Raw genomic sequence first — 23,426 nt, forward strand, 5'->3', positions numbered from 1 at the left:
AAGACAGAGTTAGCAGGTTACCAGGAGTGAGCACATGTTAACCAAAAAAAAAAAAAAAATTCTTTTTAAATGATTTTCCTTTCTCAGCCAGTATGCTACATCACCCTCTTGACATCCCTAAGGAGAGGGAGAGGAGGAAGTGGAGTAGTTGCTTCTGTTCTCAGAGTCCCAGGCACATGAGATTTTGTAAAAAGGTCACATACAAGTTGGTGGCAGAATGGAGACATAAGCCAGCACCGCCATCCAGCCCCTGGTTCTTTGGGGGTTTTGATAGAAAACAACCCTAAAAATAGCATCTGTCTTTGCTGCACATTGAAGGGAACCAAAACACTTGCTTTTAAAAATTATTTTTAAAACTAGCAGATGGCATCGGCCAGAGAGAGAGAGAGAGAGAGAGAGAGAGAGAGAGAGAGAGAGAGAAAGAAAGAAAAAGTGAGGGAGAGATTTCACTGGCTCGATTTATGCTTGAATTAACTCAACTTACCTCCCAAACTCATTAGTCGGAATCCCAACATCGGGGCTAGCTCCACCATGGGGAACATTCTGTGGACTGTTTCTATCACTAGCTTATGTGGAGAAACCCTGAGAGCCACCATCGTTGAACTGTACCCAGGTGGCTTTGGCCCACGAGCGCCTCGGCTAATAAACCTTGTGGTTGGCATCTCCCTCTCATTTCTGAACACTCAATGGCGCCCACTCTGTGTCTAGCACCAGTCCACTGCCAGAGAGGCTACTATGCATGCACCACGGTGCCCAGTGCTAAGGATTCCCCAGGCGAGTGGGGAAGACCAGACACAGTTCCAAATGGCAGTGTTTCCCAAAATGGGACAGGAGGCTATTTTAGGCAGTCTGTGGATGCATATGTTTATTACCTTTACAATTGCTGGTTTTTTTTTAATGTTTTATGAGAATTATCACTAAACATGTTAAGCCCCTGATTATTGCTGAAAAGGGAAAGTAATAGCCAGGCATGGTGGCACATGCCTGTAAGTCCAGGACTTGGGAGGCTGAGACAGGAGAATTGTAGGTTTGAAGCCGGCCTTAGAAACTTAGTGAGAGTCTCTGCAACTTAGTGAGACCCTGTTTCAAAATAAAAAATAAAAAGGGCTGAGGGTTCAATCTGGAGGTAAAATACCCTGGGTTCAATTCCCAGTACTCCCCAAAATGGGAGGGCATAAAAACCCATGCAGTTTCATAAGAGAAGAAATCAAAATTGGGTAGAGCCATATTACCTCTGAATATAAGAAATAAAAGAGAAAAGGGATAGCTTCAGTCATCTCCTAACTGGCTTTAAGATTTCTACCAAGTTTGTCTGCCCTCCTTTACTAAAATTTACTTACTTAAAAACACCTTTTTAGAAATCTACTTTTTCAAAACTTAAATGCAATTATTTAAAAAATTGAAGACCTTGCCTCAAAGTCATAAACAGAACTTCACTGTCTCTGTAAAAAATGAACTCATATCTGGAATCTTTCATCTCTATCCTATATCCGGGCTGGCTTTGGTACATCTATCCCTGAAATGACTTTTCTTTTTAAAATAAACATCATTTGTCCATGGAACACCAACGTCAGCTCCTACTTTCAGGTAAGGAACGGCGGAAGAGTTTGGCAAATCCCGCCAGAGGTGGTCTAGAGCCAAACTTAAGGGGCGATGTGTTTTGGAACTTTTGTTGAGTATTTATTTCTGCAAGTCATATCAGGTGTGAAAGGGCAAACTGACGAATAAAGTACCAGGCCTTGCCTTGGGGAAATTTAGAATCTTGATTAAAACAAACATGTAACTAATTGAAGCTATAATCTAAAATAGAATGTGATAGAAGAAATTGTAGAAGAGACACAAGGAGTGAATTATGGGGCCCCAGGGAACCAACTGCTCCTCCCTCCACGCCTCCAATTCTTACATAATTATCTCCCGCCATTCCTTCCCGGAATTTGGCTTTGTTCCTATAAAATGATCTCGGGGCCTCAAATATCTCTCTTATCGTCACACCCCGTGGTTTGTGATTAGGGCTGATTTACTGGACTCTGCCACATAAAAATCTAAAAGTATTTCCTGAGTATTGCCTTGAGGTCCGGCTTGGCTCTGCCCCTCTCTCTTGGTTTTCTAAAGAAGACTTGCCACGGCTCAGAGCTTCAACTCTTGTCTCTCTGGGCTGATGAATCTTGACTTATATTTCTATCCTCCCCCCTCTCCCAAGCTCCAGTCAGCTCCAGCTGGCTCCGGGACGTTTCTACGTGGGTGTCCCACTGTCGTCTCCAATTAAAAGCTCAGAAAGGCAAGCTCACCATCTTTCTCTTAAAACTAGCCAGTCTGCTCAACCTTAAAGCGCTTCTTCCAGATCTTTACAGTTTCCATGGTTCTCCGTTACAGGCTCACCCTAGTCCTCTACGCCTGAGGGGACTCTGTTGTATAGTCCCTTTCCTTCTATCTCCCTCACAATCAGTCAGGTAATGGCATTCAGCGTCTCTCACCACACCGTGCAGAATGGCTGGAGAGAATCTCCCAAGCTTGGAACATGAGTATAATAGTCTGATTGAAAATGGTGATTGGGTCAGGTACAGTGGCACACACCTGTAATACTAATGCTTGGGTGGAGGATCGCAGGTTCGAGGCCAGCCTCAACAATTTAGCAAGACCCTCAGCAATTCAGCAAGACCCTGTTTCAAAATAAAACATAAAAAGGGCTGGTGTTATAGCGCAGAGGTAGAATGCTCCTGGGTTCAATTCCCAGTATGAATAACATAAAGAAAATATCGAATGGTATGTGCAGAAGTCATCTGAGGGCCCCCAGCTGGGGCAAAGAAATCCAAAGAAACAATCTTCCCAAAGACAGCAGAAAGTGGGATATAACACGGCACCTGTGTGCTAGCAAAGGGACATCTGCCACTTTTAATATGAACCATAGGCAAAGAAAACCAGTTTTGTGGGCATCTCTATGCACCAGTCACAAAGGTAAGGTGAGGTCAGAATTTGTTTATTATCTTCAGTGATTTTCTGAACTGGCCATTAAATTCTTCCCATCTATAAGTTGCCCCTTTCTTGTTCAGAGCCACCTGTTTCTCTTCAGAGAAGCTGTGCTAATGCTGTAGCTAAGAGCCCAGGCTTTAGCATCAGCTAGTCCTGGGTTCATGTACCAGTGATGCTGGACACCTGTTCTGAGACCCTGGGTTGGTTACGGAAGCTTTTTGCCTTCCTAAAGTAGGGAGGATGATAATAGCTTCTCCTTCCTATGGCGTGTGATGATCTATCAGATGACGTGTGTGGAGTTCATGCAAACTCAGAGGATTTACCAGAAGTAAACGTGCGGTCGAAGACATGCATCCACAGAGAACTTGCCTTTCCCCTGTATTTTATAGCCTTGGAATCATTGTCAGAATCAAGTAATTGATATTCCTCTTTCTGTTCTAGCTTTCCAAGCCTCATCCTTCCACATAGAGATCAGGGGTCTCAAGGGCTGCAATGACCTCTCTTTTTCCTTGGACTTCCACAAAACTTTGATTATTGATTGAATATGTAAAGGCCACCAACACAAAAGCAAAGAGAACCACACTGTGTCTATTCCTACTTGCCCCCACTCCATATACCTGGGATGCAATTTTGGTTCCTTTCTTGAACTCAAGATTCTGGGATGGCTTTAGTTGGCTGAAACCCCAGTCCTTACCAACCTTGTACCCACTTCTCCTCCTTGGAGACACTGAATGCCATATTTATACATCTAGGCTATGTCCCACATCAACCCAGTTAGTCTCTTTGAATTCAAGATGGCAACTCCCATTTGATGTGAGTACCAAGTACCCCTTCCTGTAGATACAACCCCTTCTATAAGGTTCCTACTGGGTAGTAGCCATGAAGAAACACCTGATCCAAGCTGAAGCAATCAGACTCTCTTTCCTATGAGAATGAACTGGAAGTTAGAGAATTTGGAGGATAGGCAAGTGATTAGGGAAACCACATAGCCACACTCATCTTGAGCAGTAAGCAACAACAACAACAACAAAAATGAAGAACTGTCAGTCTCTTCTAGACTGCTGTGTACGTTGGTGTGTGTGTGTGTGTGTGTGTGTGTGTGTGAGAGAGAGAGAGAGAGAGAGAGAGAGAGAGAGAGAGAGGGAGGCTGGCTGACTCTGATTAGGGATTGAACCCAGGAGCATTTTATTTCCAAGCTATATTCCCAGTCCTTTATGTTTTTTGTTTTAAAAGAGGGTCTCACTAGGTTGCTGAGAGTTTTTTATGTTGCTGAGGTTGTCCTCAAACCCGTGATCCTCCTATCTCTGCCTCCCAAGTCCTGGGATTACAGTTGTGAGTCACTATGCTCGGCTTATTCTAGATTGCTTTACAGAGTTATCAATTCTAATTCTTCAGGATGCTCAGAGATACCTTTGCCTTTGAGTTGTTATTTTCCCCATAAAATCCTTCTTTGTTTTATTTTGCATGCTCTAATTTGGTGACAAGTGTATTCTTGGAGCTCAGTGGACATGCACATTCCACCAGGGATCAGTTCTCCAAGTGGGGATTATCTTTACTCCCCTCCCTGTCCTCTCTTGCATTCTGTGTGGTACTTCTCCCAGCATGCCTTGCAACTGAGTTATTGCCGGGCCAGAGCAGCAAATTTGGGGAGGAAGTAACTTCTGTCCTTCAATGACTCATAAAATCTAATTCTATTTAAAAAAAAAAGAGAGGTACATATGTTCAATTGAAAAGAAAACAGTTAAAATAGATGTTTTGCTGAAGAAACTTAACTGCCTGTGCCCACTGGCAGTTGGGAAATCGCATGAATGTGCCTGGCTGACAATTGTCCCTGAGAAAAACTGCAAAAAGATTGGCGGAAATATAATCCGTTTGTGCCTGTACAGCATGGCGCCCCCGCCCAGCTCTAATAGTGGAGATAGCCTCCATCTCATATCTCTTACACTTTCTTCACAATGTCTTTTCATCCCCACTTAATATGCTCACTTTAAAGATGATGAAACCAGTGATCAGAACTGTTTAGTGACTTCCTGGAGGTCCTACAGCCAGCAATCCCACCCTAGATCCATCTCACTGAGGGCTACACACTTATCCTTGTGTAAGTCCAGGGCAATCTACCAGAACCATATTTGCCCAAGACCAATTTACCTAATGAGAAATTCAACTTCCTTCTGAAATCTTTGCATCTACTTGGGTATTAACTTTGCCATCTCATGGCACATTAAAAAAAAACAACTTTAAACCACTTTATTATAGACATTTCTGAAATCATTTAAATTCAAAGAGAACATAGTTACCCACAGACCCTTCTCTAAATCAAATTAACATTTTGATTTGTCCAGGCTCCCTTCTGATTCTTTTCCATGTGCATATTCAATTTAAACACATTTAGAATAATATATTAGATAGAACTTAATATCCTACATTTTCTGTTAACATTGTGGCCATGCATATTTTGGAAAGATTTTTTTTTCTTTTCAGTAGGCTAGAAAAGATATTTCTGCTATCACTTTGCTTTTTTAGACAACTTTTTTTTTTAAATTAAATTTGCATCATGTCAAGAATGACAAACATGATTTTGTCTATGGCTGGAAGTTTCTTTTGCTTTTATCTATTTTGACTACTTTAAGGGCTTAAAAAATAAATTCTGCGAAGTCTCTTTAATCTTCAAAATTCCAAGTCTCCATCAGAAATTTTAAAAAGGATCAAATTTGCCGCATGTTAGACTAGATTTGTCATTCTCTTAAAGCTAGCTGATTCATAAAGGAATTCTGGGTCACAAAATACAAAATGGCAATCTGCTGGGCCTCCACTGGCCTTCCCGCAGCTCTTCCAACACCCCTGGCTCCTGCTCCTGCCTCGGGCTCTCACACTCACTCTTCCTGCTGTCCAGGTCACTTTGCCCCCAGATATCCCCATGCCTTGCTCTCTGGCTCTGGTCTCTGTTCAAATGTCATCCTTTTTAGAGAGGCCTTCCTTAATAATCCTATCAAAACTAGCATCTCACTGCCACAATCCAGCCATCTCTATCCCCTCTGCTTTGGGTTGCTACTGTCGTGTATCTGTCTCCCCTATTAGAACACAAGTTCCAAGGAATCAGGGACCTAATCTCCTTTGTTCACTGGTGCGCCCCCCGATGGTGATGTAGGTAGCGCCTGACATAGTTCAAGAAATAAATATTTGTTGATATAATCAATAAGCATCAGTCCCCTCTGTAGACCAACAGAGATGCTCTGACTTTAGGGACACAGCCTACTGCAGTCCTTTTGCCTCCTCAGAAGCACCATCCAGGGGACCAAGGGTATTCGATGCTAGAAGGTGAACATGAGCTGATGTCCTCCTCTATGGGCCTTGCCTGGAAAAAGGTGAAGCTCTCCTGCTTATCTGAGCCACCATAATAATGGTTGCTTCATATATATGCAATGTTCCCTGAACTTAAAGAATCACTCCCATGGAAAAAATCTCACCTAATTCTTATACTATCCATATAGGGTAAAAGGATGATTCTGCCATAGTACAAAGAACGTGCAAAGAGGACTTTAGGAAACTGGGCTTAAGTTCTGGGGTTCTACTTACTTACTAATTATGTCACTCGAGCAATTGCATCTTCCTAAGAGCCAGTTTCTTTGGGCAGAAATGTGGACAGTAACACTTAGTTGAACTGTTGGAGTAAAGATTCAGTGTGATCATGAAAGCAAAAATATTTCATAAACTAGAAATGGCAAGGTGGAGTTAAGGCATAGGAAGGATTGCAGAGGCCCCCAATTTGGGGTTCTGAAGTCTTACAGGACAGATTTCAGCTCCCTTACCAGCCAACTATTGGACACCGTACAAATTACTTAGCTTCTCTGAATGTCAGCGTTCTTATCTGTAAATCGGGATTAGCAGTGGCTCCTCTCCAACAGCGGTGTTGGGAGGGTAAAAGGAGATAACACTGCAAGAAGGCTTAGCGTGGCACGCAACACATACTGGAATGCTCATTCCTCATGGCTGCTGGTTCTTGTTGGCAACGGCATCATTGTTAAGGCCAGCATGGTAGTGACTCAACATGATATGGGCTCTGGGTTCAATGGGCTGGTGACCCAGCACTGTCTGGGGAGAACAACTATGCATCCCTGACCCTTCATCTTTTTACCTGTGAAGTGGCATAGATCATCCCTTCCACTTATTTCAAGATGCTTATGTAGCTGGAATGGGATATTTTGGAAGACCCACACACGGAAGGGTGCTCAGATGGCAAGTTGCTCGCACTCTGGGGACAGGAACACCAAGGAATGAAGGCACCGTGTGACTTGATTGAGTGGGCGAGTGGTGAGTGAGGCTGGGTTAGAACTCAGCCCCTGGTGAAGCCTGGAGACAGGCTGGCTGGTGGAGATTCTACCCCTGGGGTTGCAGGCAGAGGGGCATCCAGTGATCAACACTTGAAAGACCTCCTACTGTAGCCGTCAGGGGCAAGAGCCCTTAGGGTCGGACTGCCTGGGTTCAAATCTCAACCCTTATAGGTACTAGCTGGGTGGTCTCAGATTCCTCTTCTACTAAATGGGGATGATGATAGGATCCATCTAAGATTTATCATGCAGCCTAAAATTGTTAGCTCTGCGTCTTGCATACAGTAGGCATTATTATAAGTCTTTGAAAATAAGTTTAATTTATGCAAAATTAAAATACATGCACTTAGCCAAAAAAAAGTGAGAAAAAATAATTTAAATTGGGGCATTTCACTCAATGAGCATATGTGCAGACTGCAGGTGAGAGGGACGGGGTATCTGCTCTTCCCTCAGCTGGCCTCACTCAGCCCCCAGGGTTTCTTAGTTGCAGTGGGTTCATCTCCCCCCAGCACTTACCCTCCCAATCATACAGGCCTCCAACACAGATAACTATTGCATCTGATCCTTGGCCAATATAATTGTTTGGATTTAGAATGTCCCCCTAGCCCTCATGGAAACAAGGTAGTGATGCTGGAAGCAAGGGTTGGTTGCTAAGGAGGGGGCCCTGAAAGTGTGGCCTTGGGGATTATATAAAGTTTCTCTTTCCCTTGCTCTCTTTCTATCTCTGCTTCCAGCCTCCACGCTGTGAGAGTGGAGCCTTGTGCCCTCCCTCTTTCTGCTTCCCACTGCCATGCCCTGAACTCTGCACACCCAGCCTCACATGGACTGAACCCTGAAATCTCCAAAAACTGTGAGCAAATAAATCCTCCACTTTGTGCATGGTCAGGCTCACTGGATCACAGCAGTGAGAATGGTGACCAAGACAGCCAATGAGAAAGTCGTCTGTTCCACCTCTGGCCTTGCCCAAGTGGGAAACCACATGTGTATCCTTTGCCCCCACAGAGGACAAGATGCCACTGAACTCCCCCACACTACTCTCAGGACCCCCAATCTGTCCTCCCTGTCCTGTGACCCATAGCTCTGCAGAATTTCCATGTAAACCCAGCCTCTACTCTCTGATATCAGAAAGCATAGTGAGCCACAGGTGAGTGAGGGGGCTCGGTATGAAAATAATCACCTCAGATCCACTCTATGTTATCATTTTCAAAATAGTCAATGACCAATGAAAAGGCTGCGCTTGAATGAATATTAGTCACAAGTGACTAACTACTCCCAATCTCGACATATCCAACTGAAATTGAAAACTGCTGCTCCACGTCTGCTCGGCCTAGTCCTCAAGAATGGGAGGTCTCCTTCTTAGTTCATGTACCAGGCTGAAACTGTGCACTGTCTGCTGATGCCCATGAGCCAATCTGGGGACCAGCCATAGGAAAAGGAGGGCAAGGAGTGAGAGAGCCTAGAGGCTTAAAAGCCCATTTAAGTCCTGTTACCACCAGAATACCTTCAGGTCTTAATTCCCCCAAAGAAAGATAGAGTTGGACTAGGAAGGTGGACCCTTTTCTTCCCTGGTCTTTGCCAAGTCATTTACTACTACTACCACTGCTGCTGCTGCTACTACTACTACTACTACTTATTATTATTATTATTATTATTATTATTATTATTAACAATCATCCTTATCATCATCATTTATTTTTTTTGTGGTACTGTGAATTGAACCCAGGGTTATTCTACCTCCAAGATACACCCCCAGCCCTATTTTTATTCTAACTTGTGGAAAGCCTCACTAAGTAGCTGAAGCTGGCCATGAACCTGTGATCCTCCTGTCTCAGCCTCCCAAGTAGTAGGAGTATAAGCATGTACCACCATGCCTGGTTTACTTATTATTTTTCTTTACATTGACTCTCTTATGTCACTTTAAAACTTCATTTTAAAAGAAAACTTTTGTCTCTGTTAGAGTACAAGAGTGAACTGATTCATTTTCTGGAAAACTGATAAACAATGAGAAAGGATTAAGCACTTATCCTGTTTTCTCTGTATGAACTGGACCATCCAGGAATCAGTGAGGGGTAGCCTCTCTTTATAAAAAGCATTCCAGTTAGTGAAAAAGAAATCATAGAATTAGGATAACACCATCTTATAATCCCTAATGAGTTGGTGGATCTAGATTCTGAGTGTCAATTGCTGCCAAGATCACTAAAAATGACAACCAGACAGTATGTGCCTTCAGATAAAAGAACACACCCACCATCGATGGTCTTGCAAAAGGGACTGGAGCTGAGTCTGACCAGGCCACCAGACTCAGCTGCCAATTTGCAGCAATACTGAGGACAGAGAAAGCATGGGAAGGTGTCCCAAGACTGCGCAGTCAGCCAAACCCAGACCGTGAAAACACTACAGGTCTAACAGCCCAGGATCTTCCACTGATAAAAGAATAAAAGGAATTTGGGTAGAAAGAAATCACTAGATTCGAGACTTAAATTAGATGTGTCTAATTTGGTGCAATAGCACCCCATTTCACATAACAGGCAAGATCCAGAAAGAGTTCAAATCAATCTTGAAGAATTCCTTAAAGCATCACTAGGCCATCGGCCTTTAGAAACCAAGACTGCAAGAATTAACTTGGTATCTCTTTGCATTTGGGTTCTGACCGCTTCTTCCTCGGCAATGGAGACAGAGGTCAAATGTGAAAATAAAAGGGCTCTGTCTTGCTCTTGTAGATAGAGTTGAAGTCACAGGCCACTCTGTCATCAAGGGGGCCTGCACAGGCCCCAGGCAACCGCAGACATGCACACATGCATTTATCCACAGGGTCTAAAGGGCTAACTATAACCACCTGAGGACACAGTCTGCGGACCTTTCCTCTCGTCCCCAAGCCACACCTTGCTGTTAGGGAAATGCTCTGCTCTGTTGGTTAAAAAACCAATTGCCTGAGTTCCTCTCTCTGAATTAGGACAATGCCTGCCCTGGGGGAGAAGAATTAGCTGACTTTCCTGGGCCAACACCTTTCTGTTCCAGAGTAGGAAGGGCCTGGCTCTCTCAGTGCGGTGAGTGCTGCTGAGACAGCTTGGATAAAAGCCCGGGGAAAGCCCAGAGGTGGCCTTCCAAGGCCACTGGACACCTTACCATGGTCTGAAAGCAGGAGTGGAGCTGGGTCAGGAATGGTGGCTTCCCAGGCAAGGCCAGCACCCGCTTCTCCACCATTGTGCACTCCACGTCATCATCCTGGATCACCACGTCTTTCTTCAGGATCTTCACGGCATAGAGCTCATCCGTGCCTTTCCGCTCCGAGAGCATGACCTGAGGGAAGAAGGCCAAGCACATCAGCACAGTAGAAGGGGCCCAGGAACAGCTGCGGCGGCTCCCAGCTTCACACGGATGCTTTCTACAGACCATGGGTGACAATTCCCACCTGCCTCTTATCTTGCTCAGTTAAATCCAATCAGTAGAGGATGGTTCTAGGAGACATGACCAAAAATTGATAACTTTGGGATATGTATCAATGCCCAGCCAACATGGCCAATAATAGCCCCACAAAGTCAATTATCTTTGCTGGTTTTGTTCACTGGCATAATCCAAGAGCCTGCGATAGTATTGAAAACACAGTAGATGTTCAATAAATATGTACTGAATGAGAGAATTCCTGATAAAATTGAGCTTGGGGTACTTGTTCTTTTATTCATTTAATTATATAGCATTATTTAAGAGCTTGCTAAGTGCTGGGGACACAGACAGCAAGAAATAAGCAGCCATGTTCTCTGACCCCCAAACTCCAGAGAGGGAGGAAGCCTGGACAATTAATTATGAGGATGATTAATGTAATATTTTAACAGCTTCGCCTGTTGTCTTGGGACTTCCTTCTATGAATTATGTTCACCATCAGGGCTAGTTAACCAGAGTGGCTCTTCAATACATTACTTTCATTGGTTCTGACTATGCTGGAGGGAAAAGAGCCAGTAGGTACCATTCTCAAGAAGCCTGTTTGGAAGCACAGCACGGGGCAGGATCATGTTACAGAGAGACCTAACCTGGTCTGGGAGCTGCTGGGAAGGCTTCCCAGAGGAAGGAACCATCAGCCTGAAGTATTTGCCGCATGTACTGTATCAGATATTTTACAAGCCATAATATTAATCACCACCGCATCTTTGAGCACTTATCCATGTACAATTGTTGGTTTTCACCAATAATGATATCTCAGTTACTGGGCCTAAGACTCTAGGAAGTAGGTATGATTATAAATCCCATTTTATGGAAATTGGAGGCATAGAGAACAAATAACCTGGCCATATCATAATTCCTGTAGGAACAGAGTGAGGATTTGAACTCTGGTCTACCTGACCAAAGTTCCTGTCTGTAAATGTTCTACTTAAGCTCCAGAAGAGACCTTGGGAGCTTCGGAGGTTAAGGAAGTGAAATGCTCACACTGACTCAGCTGGAGGAGCAGAGGATGCAACAGGGACCTGGAGTCAGGAGAGACACAGCAAGGAGCTGAGAAGCAAGAGGAGGCGGCTCCACACACGCCCTGCTCAGCTCTTATCCTGGTGGATAAAAGTCCAACCGGACTCATGCACAGGGCCTTCTGCACCCATGTGCTGGAGCGCCCCAGCTCACCAGTCACACAGAGCCTCATTTCCCACTACCATCTCCTCTCTCACCACAGCCAGCTGTGGCTTCCAGCAAGGCAAATGCAAGGATTTAGGGCGCTTTAGGGAGATGATTCCTGATAAATATTCGTATAGCAGTAGGGCTTTTCTCACTCTCTGTCTCCCCCAGCACCATAGTGAAATATAAAAGCTGCCCTTCTGAGTGGATTATTCCTGCCAGGTCTTCATTTAAATCATCAAAACAGACTGGCTTCGGTGACAAGGGAGGGCTCACAGTGTGAGAATGTGTGTGTTCTCTTCTCTCCCTGGTACCCAAGGCGGGGAAGCCATGGTCCTAAGGGGCAAGAGTCGATTGGAGAGGGGAATTTCTGCTCTCAGATTCCAGGGACAGTTGGAGCTGTCGCTGTACCAAGAGGAGGCAGGAAGGTGACTTGGCTGGAATGCAAATGAGCAGAGGGATGGAGATGGGGCGAAGAAGACCCTGGAGTACAGTAGGAGGGGCTCAGTGCTGAGCTGCCTCCCTGACCCACCGCCACCAGCCTGGGCACCATCTGACATCCCTGAATGCGTGTGAGTCTCCTGCTTCTGCCCAGTTACAGAAGAGAGGGGTCTTGGAGACTGGGAACACAGATGCAGCCATGGTAGGAGCCTTCTGCATGAAAGAGAAACAGGACAGAATGGCTCCCGGGGACAAGGGTGGGCATCCTACCTCTGTTTCAGTGGCGCCCGTTTTGCAGGTAAATAAACCAAGTCTCAGAGAAATTAACCTACTTGTGCTAATGATTATTCAAAAAATGCAGACCGGGTGGTGCTGCTTGAATGCTTAAGGTCCTCAGCGGCTCCCCAAAGCTAAACAATTCCATAGCCGGGTCCTGTTCTTTATTTTCCTTTGAACATTCTATTCCCACGTCCTGAAATGGCCTTCCATACTCTCCCAATGCCTCGGAAATTTGAGATTCAGTTCAGATATGACTTTTTCAATAACCTTGATGACCCACTTAGACCAAATCACCCACCCTGGGCACTAGGGCCCAGTCATTCCTATCAGTCATTCCTATGTATTTCCCACATTTTCACCCTACCTCCTAAACTGTTCTTTTCTTGGCACATCACAAGTCAAATCACATGCCTAGCATATCCTAGGCACTTAATTAGTGTTTACACGGGAGAGAAAAAAGAGAAAAAAAATAGCCATAGCACTAGCAATGACAACCGTGTTCTAAAATGTTCCTTTAAGTGGAAATGGTCTTTTATTAATTTTCTCACACGGTCTTGGCGCTTCCAAAAACTTGAATACCAACATAGAGGGCGTGGGCTGTTTGTTCAGCTGTCCCTCCATCCCCAGGGTGAGGATTCCAAACAGATTGAAAGGATGTGTTGAAGTGATGTTCTTATCAAATTCCAAGCCACATCTGTTACCCAAGAATCTTTTGGGAGTGATGTGATAAATAGCAGAACTCCAGTAACTGCAGATATAACAGAAGAAAGTAGTAGCCCGGGGATCCTTGGCTGGAGAGATTGTTGTGTTGAACTTTACTGCCAAATCCTAGTGGTGAAGTGTGCTTGGAATCGTTGCTCCCTGACCTTGGGGTAGTGCGGTATAGTGGTTAGGGCATGGACTTAAGGGTTAGAAGACCTGGTACATGTCCAAGGTCCTCCATGTCATAGCTGTACAACTTTGGGAAATTCACTTTTGAGCCTTGGTGTCTTCATGTGCAAAATAGGTGTGGCAACAATGCACAGCTTTGGGTGATGCTGAGGGAGCTTTGTGGGATACAGTGCAGAGCGTACCCCTTAACTTAGTACTATGCTTGCCAAAGAGTGAGTACTTCCCACCTGCTGGTTGGACTAGTTTTCTAGGTGGCTGTAACAGGAAACTCAGCACTGGGGGCTTCAAATCATAGGAATCTATCCTCTTAGAGTTCTGGCGGTCAGAAGTCCAAAGTTAAGGTGTTGGCAGGGCTGGCTCCTGCTGAAGAGTCCAAGGAAGAATGTTCCATGCCTCCTGGCTTCTGATGGTTGTCAGCAAGCCTTGGCGCTCCTTGGCTTATAGATATGTTACTTCTATTTCTGCCTCTGTCTTCACATGGTGTTCCTCCCTGTGTGTTCTGTGTCTGTGACCAAATGTCTCTCTTCTTATAAGGACAACAGTCACTGGATTAGGGCCCAGTGTGATCCAGAGTGACCTCATCTTAACTCGATTGCATCTTCAAAGATCTTAGGTCTAAAGAAGGTCATATGCACAGGTGACAGTGATTAGGAGTCGAATATACATTTTGTGGGAGACACAAGCCTACCCACTAGAGCAGTTATTTCCAACTTCATCTTCCCAGAGAAGACAAAGACGGCTGCTGGTGATCTTCAAAGTACTGATTTTTAAAGTGGCTATAAAGCGTTGTCCTAAGAAGATTGTGTGTCCATTGGCTCACTAATGTGAGCAGGCAGAGACAGTCAGGGACAGAGACCCTGCTCCCTACACCACCCCACCATCAAAAGCCACCTGATAAAAGTCCAAAGCTCTATTGAGATGCTCTCAGTTCTTCTGTCTTATACCTCTCAGCAAATGCATTAATGAGCTTTGTCAGCTCTGAATTCAAAGTAGATATATGCCTAATCCAAAGTCCCTGCCAAGCAAAGCCATCGAGATGCTCAGCCTATTTCCCTGCAGTTGCCTCCTGACCAGCCTCTGCCTCCACCTCCCGTCTCCCAACCTCCATGGACATTCTGCTCTGCACACACTGGAACAATGCTTTAAAACCTCAGTTCAGTTCATGTTTCCTTCCTAAGATCTTCCTTCGTCTCATTTCTTCCCCCATGGGCTCTTCCCCCAGATACAATTTAGTTATCTGCTCTGTCACCTTGTGCCGATCACAGACCAAGGTGACCTTCTGGATGTGGCCCTCCTCCCCCATCTTCTCTAAACATGCAGCCCCCCCACCGTGTCTCTCCCCCTCCCCTACTTAATTTTTCATCCTAGCACGTATCATGTCTAGCGCTGTATTAATATCTACTTGGTTACTTCTCTTCCTTACTAAAATATAAACTCCATGATGGAAAATATTTTGTCTGAATTGCCCACTGTAGTATTCCCAACATTTAGCAATTAGCAGTATTCAATGCATAGTTATTGAATAGATGAATAAAAAAGTCTGAGAGGGGCTGGTAGCAAAATAACACCTAAATCAAGATCACCAAAGGGCTTCAGTGACTTAGGTCCCAGTATTGTTTAATTTATATGTGGCTATATCCAGCCCATGTTTCACAAAGAACTTGAGATAGCATTCAAAGTCATCTAACATAAACAAATGAATTTTATGGTATATAAATTAAACCTCAACACAGGTAGTTAAAGGTTATATACTATATAATAAATAGATGTGCATATATATACATATATACACATTTTGTAAGTATATATGTATATATACATATCATACACTAACACACACACATATTTTCTTTCTTTTTCCCTCGCTCTTCTTTTCCATCTCTATTTTTCTCTCTCCTTCCTGGAGGACAACATGACCCGAGATATACAAAACATGATAAAATTCATATTTCCTAGAAGAAAAATAAATTTGTCCAAGGCAATAAACAAGCTTTCCTAGAACTTAGGTCTAAACACAAGGTCACGTGTGGATCTTTGCACACACAGTGCTGTAGCGGATGGTGTTCTTAATAACATCCCTACAACAGAGTCCACAAAGGAGGAGGAGAAGGAGGAGAGACCAACACACGTAGCTTTGTCACAGTCTGCAAGCTTGATGCACAAACAGAGACGGGGGAAGACTGTAACCTGATGACTGCTCATAGCACATCCACAATTGAGAAAGAGACATTTGGGGTTCAGAGGGTTTCCGAGATACTAATGTGGGGCAAGGGTATAGGTGAGATGTAGAGGGTGGAGGTTAGCATGGGCAAGGGACAGCCAAGCAAGTGAAAGCTCACGTACCCACTGTGCAGGCCCCTAGGGCACTGGGATCTCTACACTCCCCTCCCAGGCCTAGCACACGAGGGAGCAGGCTTGTGGATGAACTTGGGTGCAGCACTAGGCTATTGTCTGATATGCCTTCCATCTATCTTAGAACCCCACCTCTTTGAGGATCCTCTTGCTCTCTGAGGCAGCTTCCTGCTTGGAGACCTGCAGAGGGCACTTAGACCAACTCAGTTCCGAGTTTTAAGGCACACAGTCTCCTCTCTCCGGAGCCCATACTTTTCCAGGTTTGCCTTGCCTGTTTGCACTTAAGCGGCTATTTCTCCGTGCTGCACATTAGAATTCCCTGCAGAGCTTTTTGAAGCTGATGCTTGGGCCACACTCCAGACCAATTAAATCAGAATCTTCTAAATATTTGGGTCCTTCCTGTGCCAGGTCTGGCCGGCAGTGGGGGAGGTCAGGGAGGAGAGCTGGCCAGAGGCCATGAGGATGTGTTGTAATCAGGAGCTGGAGCAAGGGCCAAACGCCATCCACCTGCTCTTTCAAGGGCACTCACCTAGTCAGACACAGAATTCTGAAAGAAATGAGGGGGCAGCCTGGTTCCAGCATGAAGGTTAACTCCAGCACCCTCATCTTTACAACATGGTAGGTATCCCGGCAATCTCTGCTGTATAAGAATGAGATTATGGCACCAACAAAGTGGACGATCTGGTAGCTTATATAAAATGAGAACTGTAGAGTCACAGTAGTACAAGTTCAGTAGTAAATTCAGTAAGTAGAAGTTCAGGTTCTGAAATCATGAGTTCAAATCCTGACTCTCTAGTGTGCTTTGTGCTGTGTTCTTGGGCAAGATTCTCAACCTCTTTGAGTCGTTTGCTCACTTAATAATGGGCACAAAGATAGTTTCTCCCTCACAGGTTGTTGCCAGATGATGTGATATGACACAGGAAAAGCTCAGAAGACCAGCACCCAGAAAGTCATAACTATCAAAACAGCAGCATATTTGCAGAGAAAAAAGAAGAACAACATTCTGATTCCTCTCATGGATATATGGAATTCTTTCCCACATTTTTTTTTGTGTGTGGTACTGGGGTTCCTGGAAGCCCTTCTACCTCCAGGCTACACTCCCAGACCTATTTTTTATATTTTTGTTTGGAAACAGGGTCTCTTAAGCCAGCATGGCTGGCTTCGAACCTGCGCGATCCTCCTGTCTCTGCCTCCCAAGTGCGGGGATTACAAGCGTGCGCCACCAAGCCCGGTCCCACATTTTTCATATATAAAAAAGGATAAGGCAGAAAGTGAATTGGAGAAATAGACCCACATGTCTATAATATACATATTCAATAAGGTCCTTGCACAGAGCCCAGAATGAAAGGCAAGGCAGTAATGGAGGTGGGCTGGGCACCAGTTTCCAGGAGAGACTGAGTTTCCTCCCACGAGGATCTGTGTGCCTAGTAACAGATTGGACTTCTGTGGAATCATGAGCCCACCTACCAACTTCAAATACCCAAGGCAGAGGAGAGGAAGTATACACCTTGGTGCCTAGCCCCTGCCGGGCATACCTTGTCTAGCATGAGATTTGCTGAAGCCATCCTTCAGACTGGACCAAGAATGAAGAGCTGAGAGTCATAAGCAACCTCAACCTTGCGGTCCAAAGACTTGGAGCAAGCAGGAAAGCTATCCCAACCAGAAGTTCTCATCGCATATTGGAGGTAGGGGTAAAATACAGACAAGAGTCTACTAATCATGGGGCCATGGTGATGACTCTGTGGACTCTAAGGCATGGTAAGAACTTAATGTACCATTAGGACTCAGCACACTGTGTTCACTGTGGTCACCTGTGACTGTTTCTGGGGCTCTTCCAACTTTCTACCTTTACCAGACATGAAGATGTCCTAGCATGTTTTAGGGTAATCTTGAAGGCTCTCATTCTTCAAAGCATGTGGTTTGAGCTTTGGGTTAAAGTTTCTAAGCAGATATGTCCACACATACATATATTCAAATTTTATATTTACTGATGATGACATCAGTTTAATATGAAGTCATGTGGTTTGAGAGGATCTGGGCAGCTGCCTTTAGCAGCAAAGAGAAGTCAGCCATCTAGAAATGACTTCAGGCTTCTAATAGCTTGTTTTGGAGAAGGCAACTGAATAGACTTTGCATATTGAAGAAATACTTGAGGAAAAACTGAGAACTGGTATACTGGGGGGAGAGATGCTCACTGGGAGTTAATAGTGTAGGTTTGGGTAGGTCTGGATCATTTCTTGGATGTAACTGTCAAATTGCCTAGACAAAAAGAAGAGCAGTAATATCCAGCACCGAGGTCAACTCAGATGATATGACTTGGTTATTTTGTGATTTATTGCGTAAAGTCTTCCTTATTTGAAAAATCTTTTTATACATGATAAACACCTGGATCGGTGTGAGAGAGAAGCCGATTTGTGACTTCAGAGGTCTGGGTGGCAGGGTGTGCTCAGATTTAAACCATTTAAAATGATGCTATGTCACAGGTGAGATTTAATCGGGTTAGATTTTTGCCCACTAGCAGAGAAAAAGTCATGGGAGTGTGAAAGGAAGTTCAGAATGGAGGTGCATTTAGCTTGGTGACCTCTGGCTTCTGCAGACTCGCTATTGTTAAGCAAATGTCACTACACCCGACAGAAGGGATGATTCATTGCTACTGCTGGACAGAGGAGCACAGGGTGCAGGGAGATTTAAACCCGAGATGTCTGGCCACTGTGTTCTCAATGAAGACGTTCTGGTGGGTCGAATAAGAAATGTTTAATTGGATTGCAATAGAAATACAAAAGAACTACTATTTCAATGTTTTGGGTTGTGTCAAGTCCAATTATTGGCATTAATAGAGTTGGTGTGTATCCGTTCTAGTTATGGAAGGTTCTTTTGAGCTAAAAATAAACATTGCTGAACTTGGAAGAACAAATACTGCATGATTTCACTGATATGAAGAATAATAGAGAACGGACGGCTACAGCAAGCCAGGTGAGCCGCTGCGGAACAGCCAGGCGGGATCTTTCGGCGCAGACAGCATTTAAAGCTCCCAGTGGCTGAGCTCAGCACACGCTGCAGGGATTCAGAGTGGAAATCAAAACCAGAGAAGAAAAAATATGCCAGCCTCATGGCCGAGGGCGTGGCAGAGGCGCCATATTGCCACCGGCGGCGGCAGCAGCAGTGAATTCACCGAGTCCAGTACAGCTACATCTGCGTACTCAAGAACAGTGAGTCAAATTGCGGGCCACAGAGGAGAAATCGCAGTATTGGGCCTCCTGGGACTTGACCCAGTGAGGGAGTGGTGGTGGCAGAGATATCACACCATAGGAGAACGTGCAACCTGGCACCCCCCATAGTTTAAAGCAGCCTCTATCGACTCCCTGGGTCGGAGACTCTGTGATACAACCCAGTAAAGGAGTAGTGGGGTCTGAGATAATACAGACTCGAGATCCAGAACACCTTAAGTGAAGTCATAGTGACCCAAGGGAAGAACCCAGAGAAGGCACAAACTTCCGAAATCATGGGAAAGAGGAATAACACTGGAGTAATGAATGTGCACAACCCCACAACATCAGAACCTGATAAAACAGAAAATCAGAGATTTCTAGAAGATCAAATCAGGAAAATAACTGTAGAAATAATAGAGGTGCTTCGAAAAGAACTCAGAGAGAGCCAAAAAGAGATAAAGGATGCAATTAATGAAGTAAAGGCCTCAATTCAAAGCACAAACAACCGATTAGACCACATGGAGAACAGAATCTCGCTCTTAGAAGATGAGCAATCCAAAAATGAATGCATAGTTTCTAATCTAGAAAAAAATATCCAACAGCAGGAATCTAACATTGAAGAAATATGGGCCCATCTTAAGAGAGCTAACCTAAGAATAATTGGAATAGAGGAGGGAAAAGAAAGTGATACCAAAGGGATCAACAATCTCTTCAAGGAAGTAATAGCAGAAAATTTTCCAAATATAGAGCAAGAGGTTGATACACAGATCCAGGAAACTTATAGAACTCCCTTTAGACAGGATCGGAGAAGAGGATCCCCACGCCATATAATTGTCAAAATGACCAATGTGGAAGCCAAGCAGAGAATCTTAAAGGCAACAAAAACAAAGGGCCAACTGACATTCAGAGGCAAACCAATTAGAATCACTCCAGACTTCCCAAACCAAGTCATGAGAGCCAGAAGGGCTTGGAGTAACATATTCCAAACTCTGAAAGAAAACAACTTCCAGCCAAAAATTTCCTATCCAGCAAAACTTTCTATCAAATTAGATGGAGAAATAAGAAGCTTCCATGACAAACAGAAACTGAAGGAATTTATGTCTTCAAAACCAGCGCTAGAGAAAATACTCAAAGAGATTAACTACAAAGAAGAAATAGGTAACACTCACCAGAACCAGAGAAACAAGACTTTCCATCCAACAGACAACTAAGATTGGTTATCTGTGGAGATTCATTATTTATGTTAGTCTTTTACCTATCTCTAAATTGTATTGTTTGCCTTTATTGTTGTTAATTTTTAGGATTTCTAGTTGGAATATTAATATACCTTCAGATATAGCATTTGGAAATATTTTATCCAATTCTATTAGTAACTTTTAACTCTGTTTACATTGTCTTTGGATATACAATATTTTCTTTTATTTTTTAGGGAGTTTGTATATTCTTCTGTTGCCTGTGCCATTGAAATCATATCCAAGAAATCACTGCCAATTTCAATGTTGTGAGGTTTTATGACCCAGATTTTCTCCTAAAAGTTTATAGTCTTAAGATTTATATTTAGGTCTTTTATCTAGTTTGAGTTAATACTTGTATGTGGGATTAGGTAAAGGTCCAATTTTATTCTTTTCCATGTAATTATTATTTTTCAACAATATTTAGTTAAAAGATTATTATTTCCACCACCAAATGTTCGTGGAAACCTTGTCAAAAATAACTTGACAATATAGGGAAGAATTTAGCTCTAGGCTTGTATTTAACTCCAATGGTCTATATATCTGCCTTTAGAACAGTACTACACTGTTTCAATTATTGTAGCTTTATATGGTTTGAAATCAGAAAATATATATCTGCTAGCTTTGTTCTTTTTCAAGATCGTTTTGGGTATCTAGAATTCATATTCCATATTAGGATAGATTTTTTTCTGAAAAATAAATATATAAATATATGATAGTTTCACCTAAAAAAACAGAAAAAAAATATGCTCTAGTAAGAAAGAAAGCAAAAAGAAATATTGAAATGCTATCTTTAAATCATCAAACACTTGGTATCAGACAAATGAAACTATTATGTGAGATTATCATTTTTAATTTTGGATAAATTGCTATAATACTAGATGTCAACCACTAAGCCAAGCATGGGAAGGAGGGATGGGGAGAGAATGGGGTGGGGATCGGGTGGGGGCTGACTGGGCGATTTGTGCATTTATGTCTACAAAAGTTTGTATCCCACTATGATGTATGAATACAGTGCACCAATAAAATAAAATTAAAAAAAAGAATAATAGAAAATCATCAAAAGTTAAAGAAATGGAGAGTAAAATGGTCATTGCCAAGGGCTGGGGAGCGGGGAGATGGGGAGGTATTGGTAATGGAGTCAAACTTTCAATTATAAGAGCAATAAGTACCAGACATTTAATGTATGCCATGATACCTACAGTTAACAATACTGTATTGCATACCTAAAATTTACTGAGAAAGATCTTAAGTGTTCTCACCGAAAAAAAAAAATAATAAAGCAGAAATGCCTAAAAAAATAAAATAAAATAAACCTCGGTGACACGCATGACTTAGTAAAAATTTTAAAGTCATATGTTATATTTGCCACAGCTAGATGGTTAAAATAAAAGCAGATTTAATTTGACTGTTTTTCTAGAGGGTTCCTGGGAAAACAAGTCAACAATTGATGCCTTTTACCCAAAGACAATGAAGTGCAACCCTTTAGGGTCTGTCATTCATTTCAACAATTAGGTTGCACAGAGGATGCCTATTCCCCCACCATTCTCATCTGCCTTGCGAGCACAAGCCTAACTTTGTTGTTGATGATACGGAGCACTGCTAATAGCGGATGGGGATGACAGCGGCAGCCGTGTAGCTCCCTGGGTTTGAAGCTTCCTCCACTCCTGCAGGACTGCGTGTCTCTCCCCTCTCTGAGTCTTTATTTCCTCATCCGTAAAGGAGAGGTAACAGCACCTACTTCATAAGACCACTGTGAAGAGTAACTGATCAATACCTATACAACACACAGATGGCTTACCAGTGCCCCCAAAATATTACCCACCCCTGCAGCAGTATATACGGTGACACCGGGGGAGCAAAGATGGATTGGGAACAAACCCTGGCACCTGGACTCCTTTGAACCATTTGCATTTCTGCATCCCAAATATTTACCTCGGGTCATGGAGGATTATAGTCTGCAAGTTTCTGCCATATGTTTGTTGTAGAAAAGATTGTGAGCAGGTCAGGGTATTAGCAAGCAGGGGTTCACTGTAACAGGAGCATAAACTTCTGAAACAGAATATAAAGGTGCAATCCAGGTGGCTACTTGGAGGGAACAGGGACTACGATCACACAGTAATCAGTCCTGAGACGGAGTTCCCGTGTTAATGGGCTATATCTAGTCTCTCAATAAGAAGACTTGATTTAACTTTCTGATATTTTTTCTACCCAAAGAATCAGGCAACATTTTAAAGAATATACAGCTGTAAAGGAATTTCCTACTTTGCCTGCACAGGCCAGTCATTTTCTTCCTTCTCTTAGATGTATTGCCCACCCCATATCTGCTTTTCAGACAGTCCCTGTCACCCTTTCTGACATTTGGCTGAAAAAGTGACCCTCTTCCTTGGACCCGACTAACAGGACTGTATGGATCCCTGAGCCACACGGGGTCTCTCAGCTCCTCTTTCCCGGGATGTTAAAATTTTAGCATATTCCAGACTTGGGATTAGACACGGAGACTTGAGAAGTGACGACAAGATGGTGACGTCTAACCAGAAGTTGCTAGTGAGAAGCAGATGACAGGCTGGGGGCTCCAGAGATGGAGATGTGGCCATTGGGCTCCTGAAATCGAACTGCCTTTGGGGGTTTCAAGATACATAGAAACATGCCACCTCATTTCAGTCAAACCCCCCCCTTTACACGCTCTGGCTTGCCAACCTACTAGCAGGAGAGGGAGGTTATAAAACATCAATTCCTAATATTTTCTTTCCCATGATACAATTAATTTTGCTGAATGAAACGAACCTTTTCTCGTAGTCATTTTCTGATAAGTGAAAGTAGAGAAACAGCAAGTAACTTCATCCAGGAGAGAGCCGGGACACGGGGGAAAGGGCTTTGGGAAGACAAGCCGGCCACACTCAGCAATCAGAACTGCCTGTGGAAGCTTGGGGGCCGGGGAGGAGGTGCCATAATTGGGATAGACCCAAAGAGCAGGCAGGAATCCAAGATCAGACGGCAAATGTCGAAAGGCCCTCTGGAAGAGGATTAAGAGAACAGGTAGCAGAGACTTTGAGCTATCTGTGAACTACACGATAAAGGAATTCACCATATGGTGCAGGAAGATAGCAGAGTGGATTGAA

The 23,426-nt window shown here is 43.7% G+C and overlaps 1 protein-coding gene across 2 annotated transcripts in view; it reads right to left on the reverse strand.

Moving 5' to 3' along the window:
* The window catches only part of PRKCB (protein kinase C beta), a gene marked incomplete at both ends in the record, with an annotated part of 354,426 nt that overhangs the window by 54,828 nt on the left and 276,172 nt on the right, over positions 1–23,426 (reverse strand). For both annotated transcript variants that reach the window (XM_080702806.1, XM_080702805.1), the window contains one exon: positions 10,425–10,598. In XM_080702806.1, the coding sequence (XP_080558932.1) occupies positions 10,425–10,598 (174 nt within the window). The remainder of the gene's footprint in view (positions 1–10,424; positions 10,599–23,426) is intronic.

This window comes from Muscardinus avellanarius (genome assembly GCF_963383645.1).
Source record: "Muscardinus avellanarius genome assembly, chromosome: 10".
Classification (NCBI taxonomy): Eukaryota; Metazoa; Chordata; class Mammalia; order Rodentia; family Gliridae; genus Muscardinus; species Muscardinus avellanarius.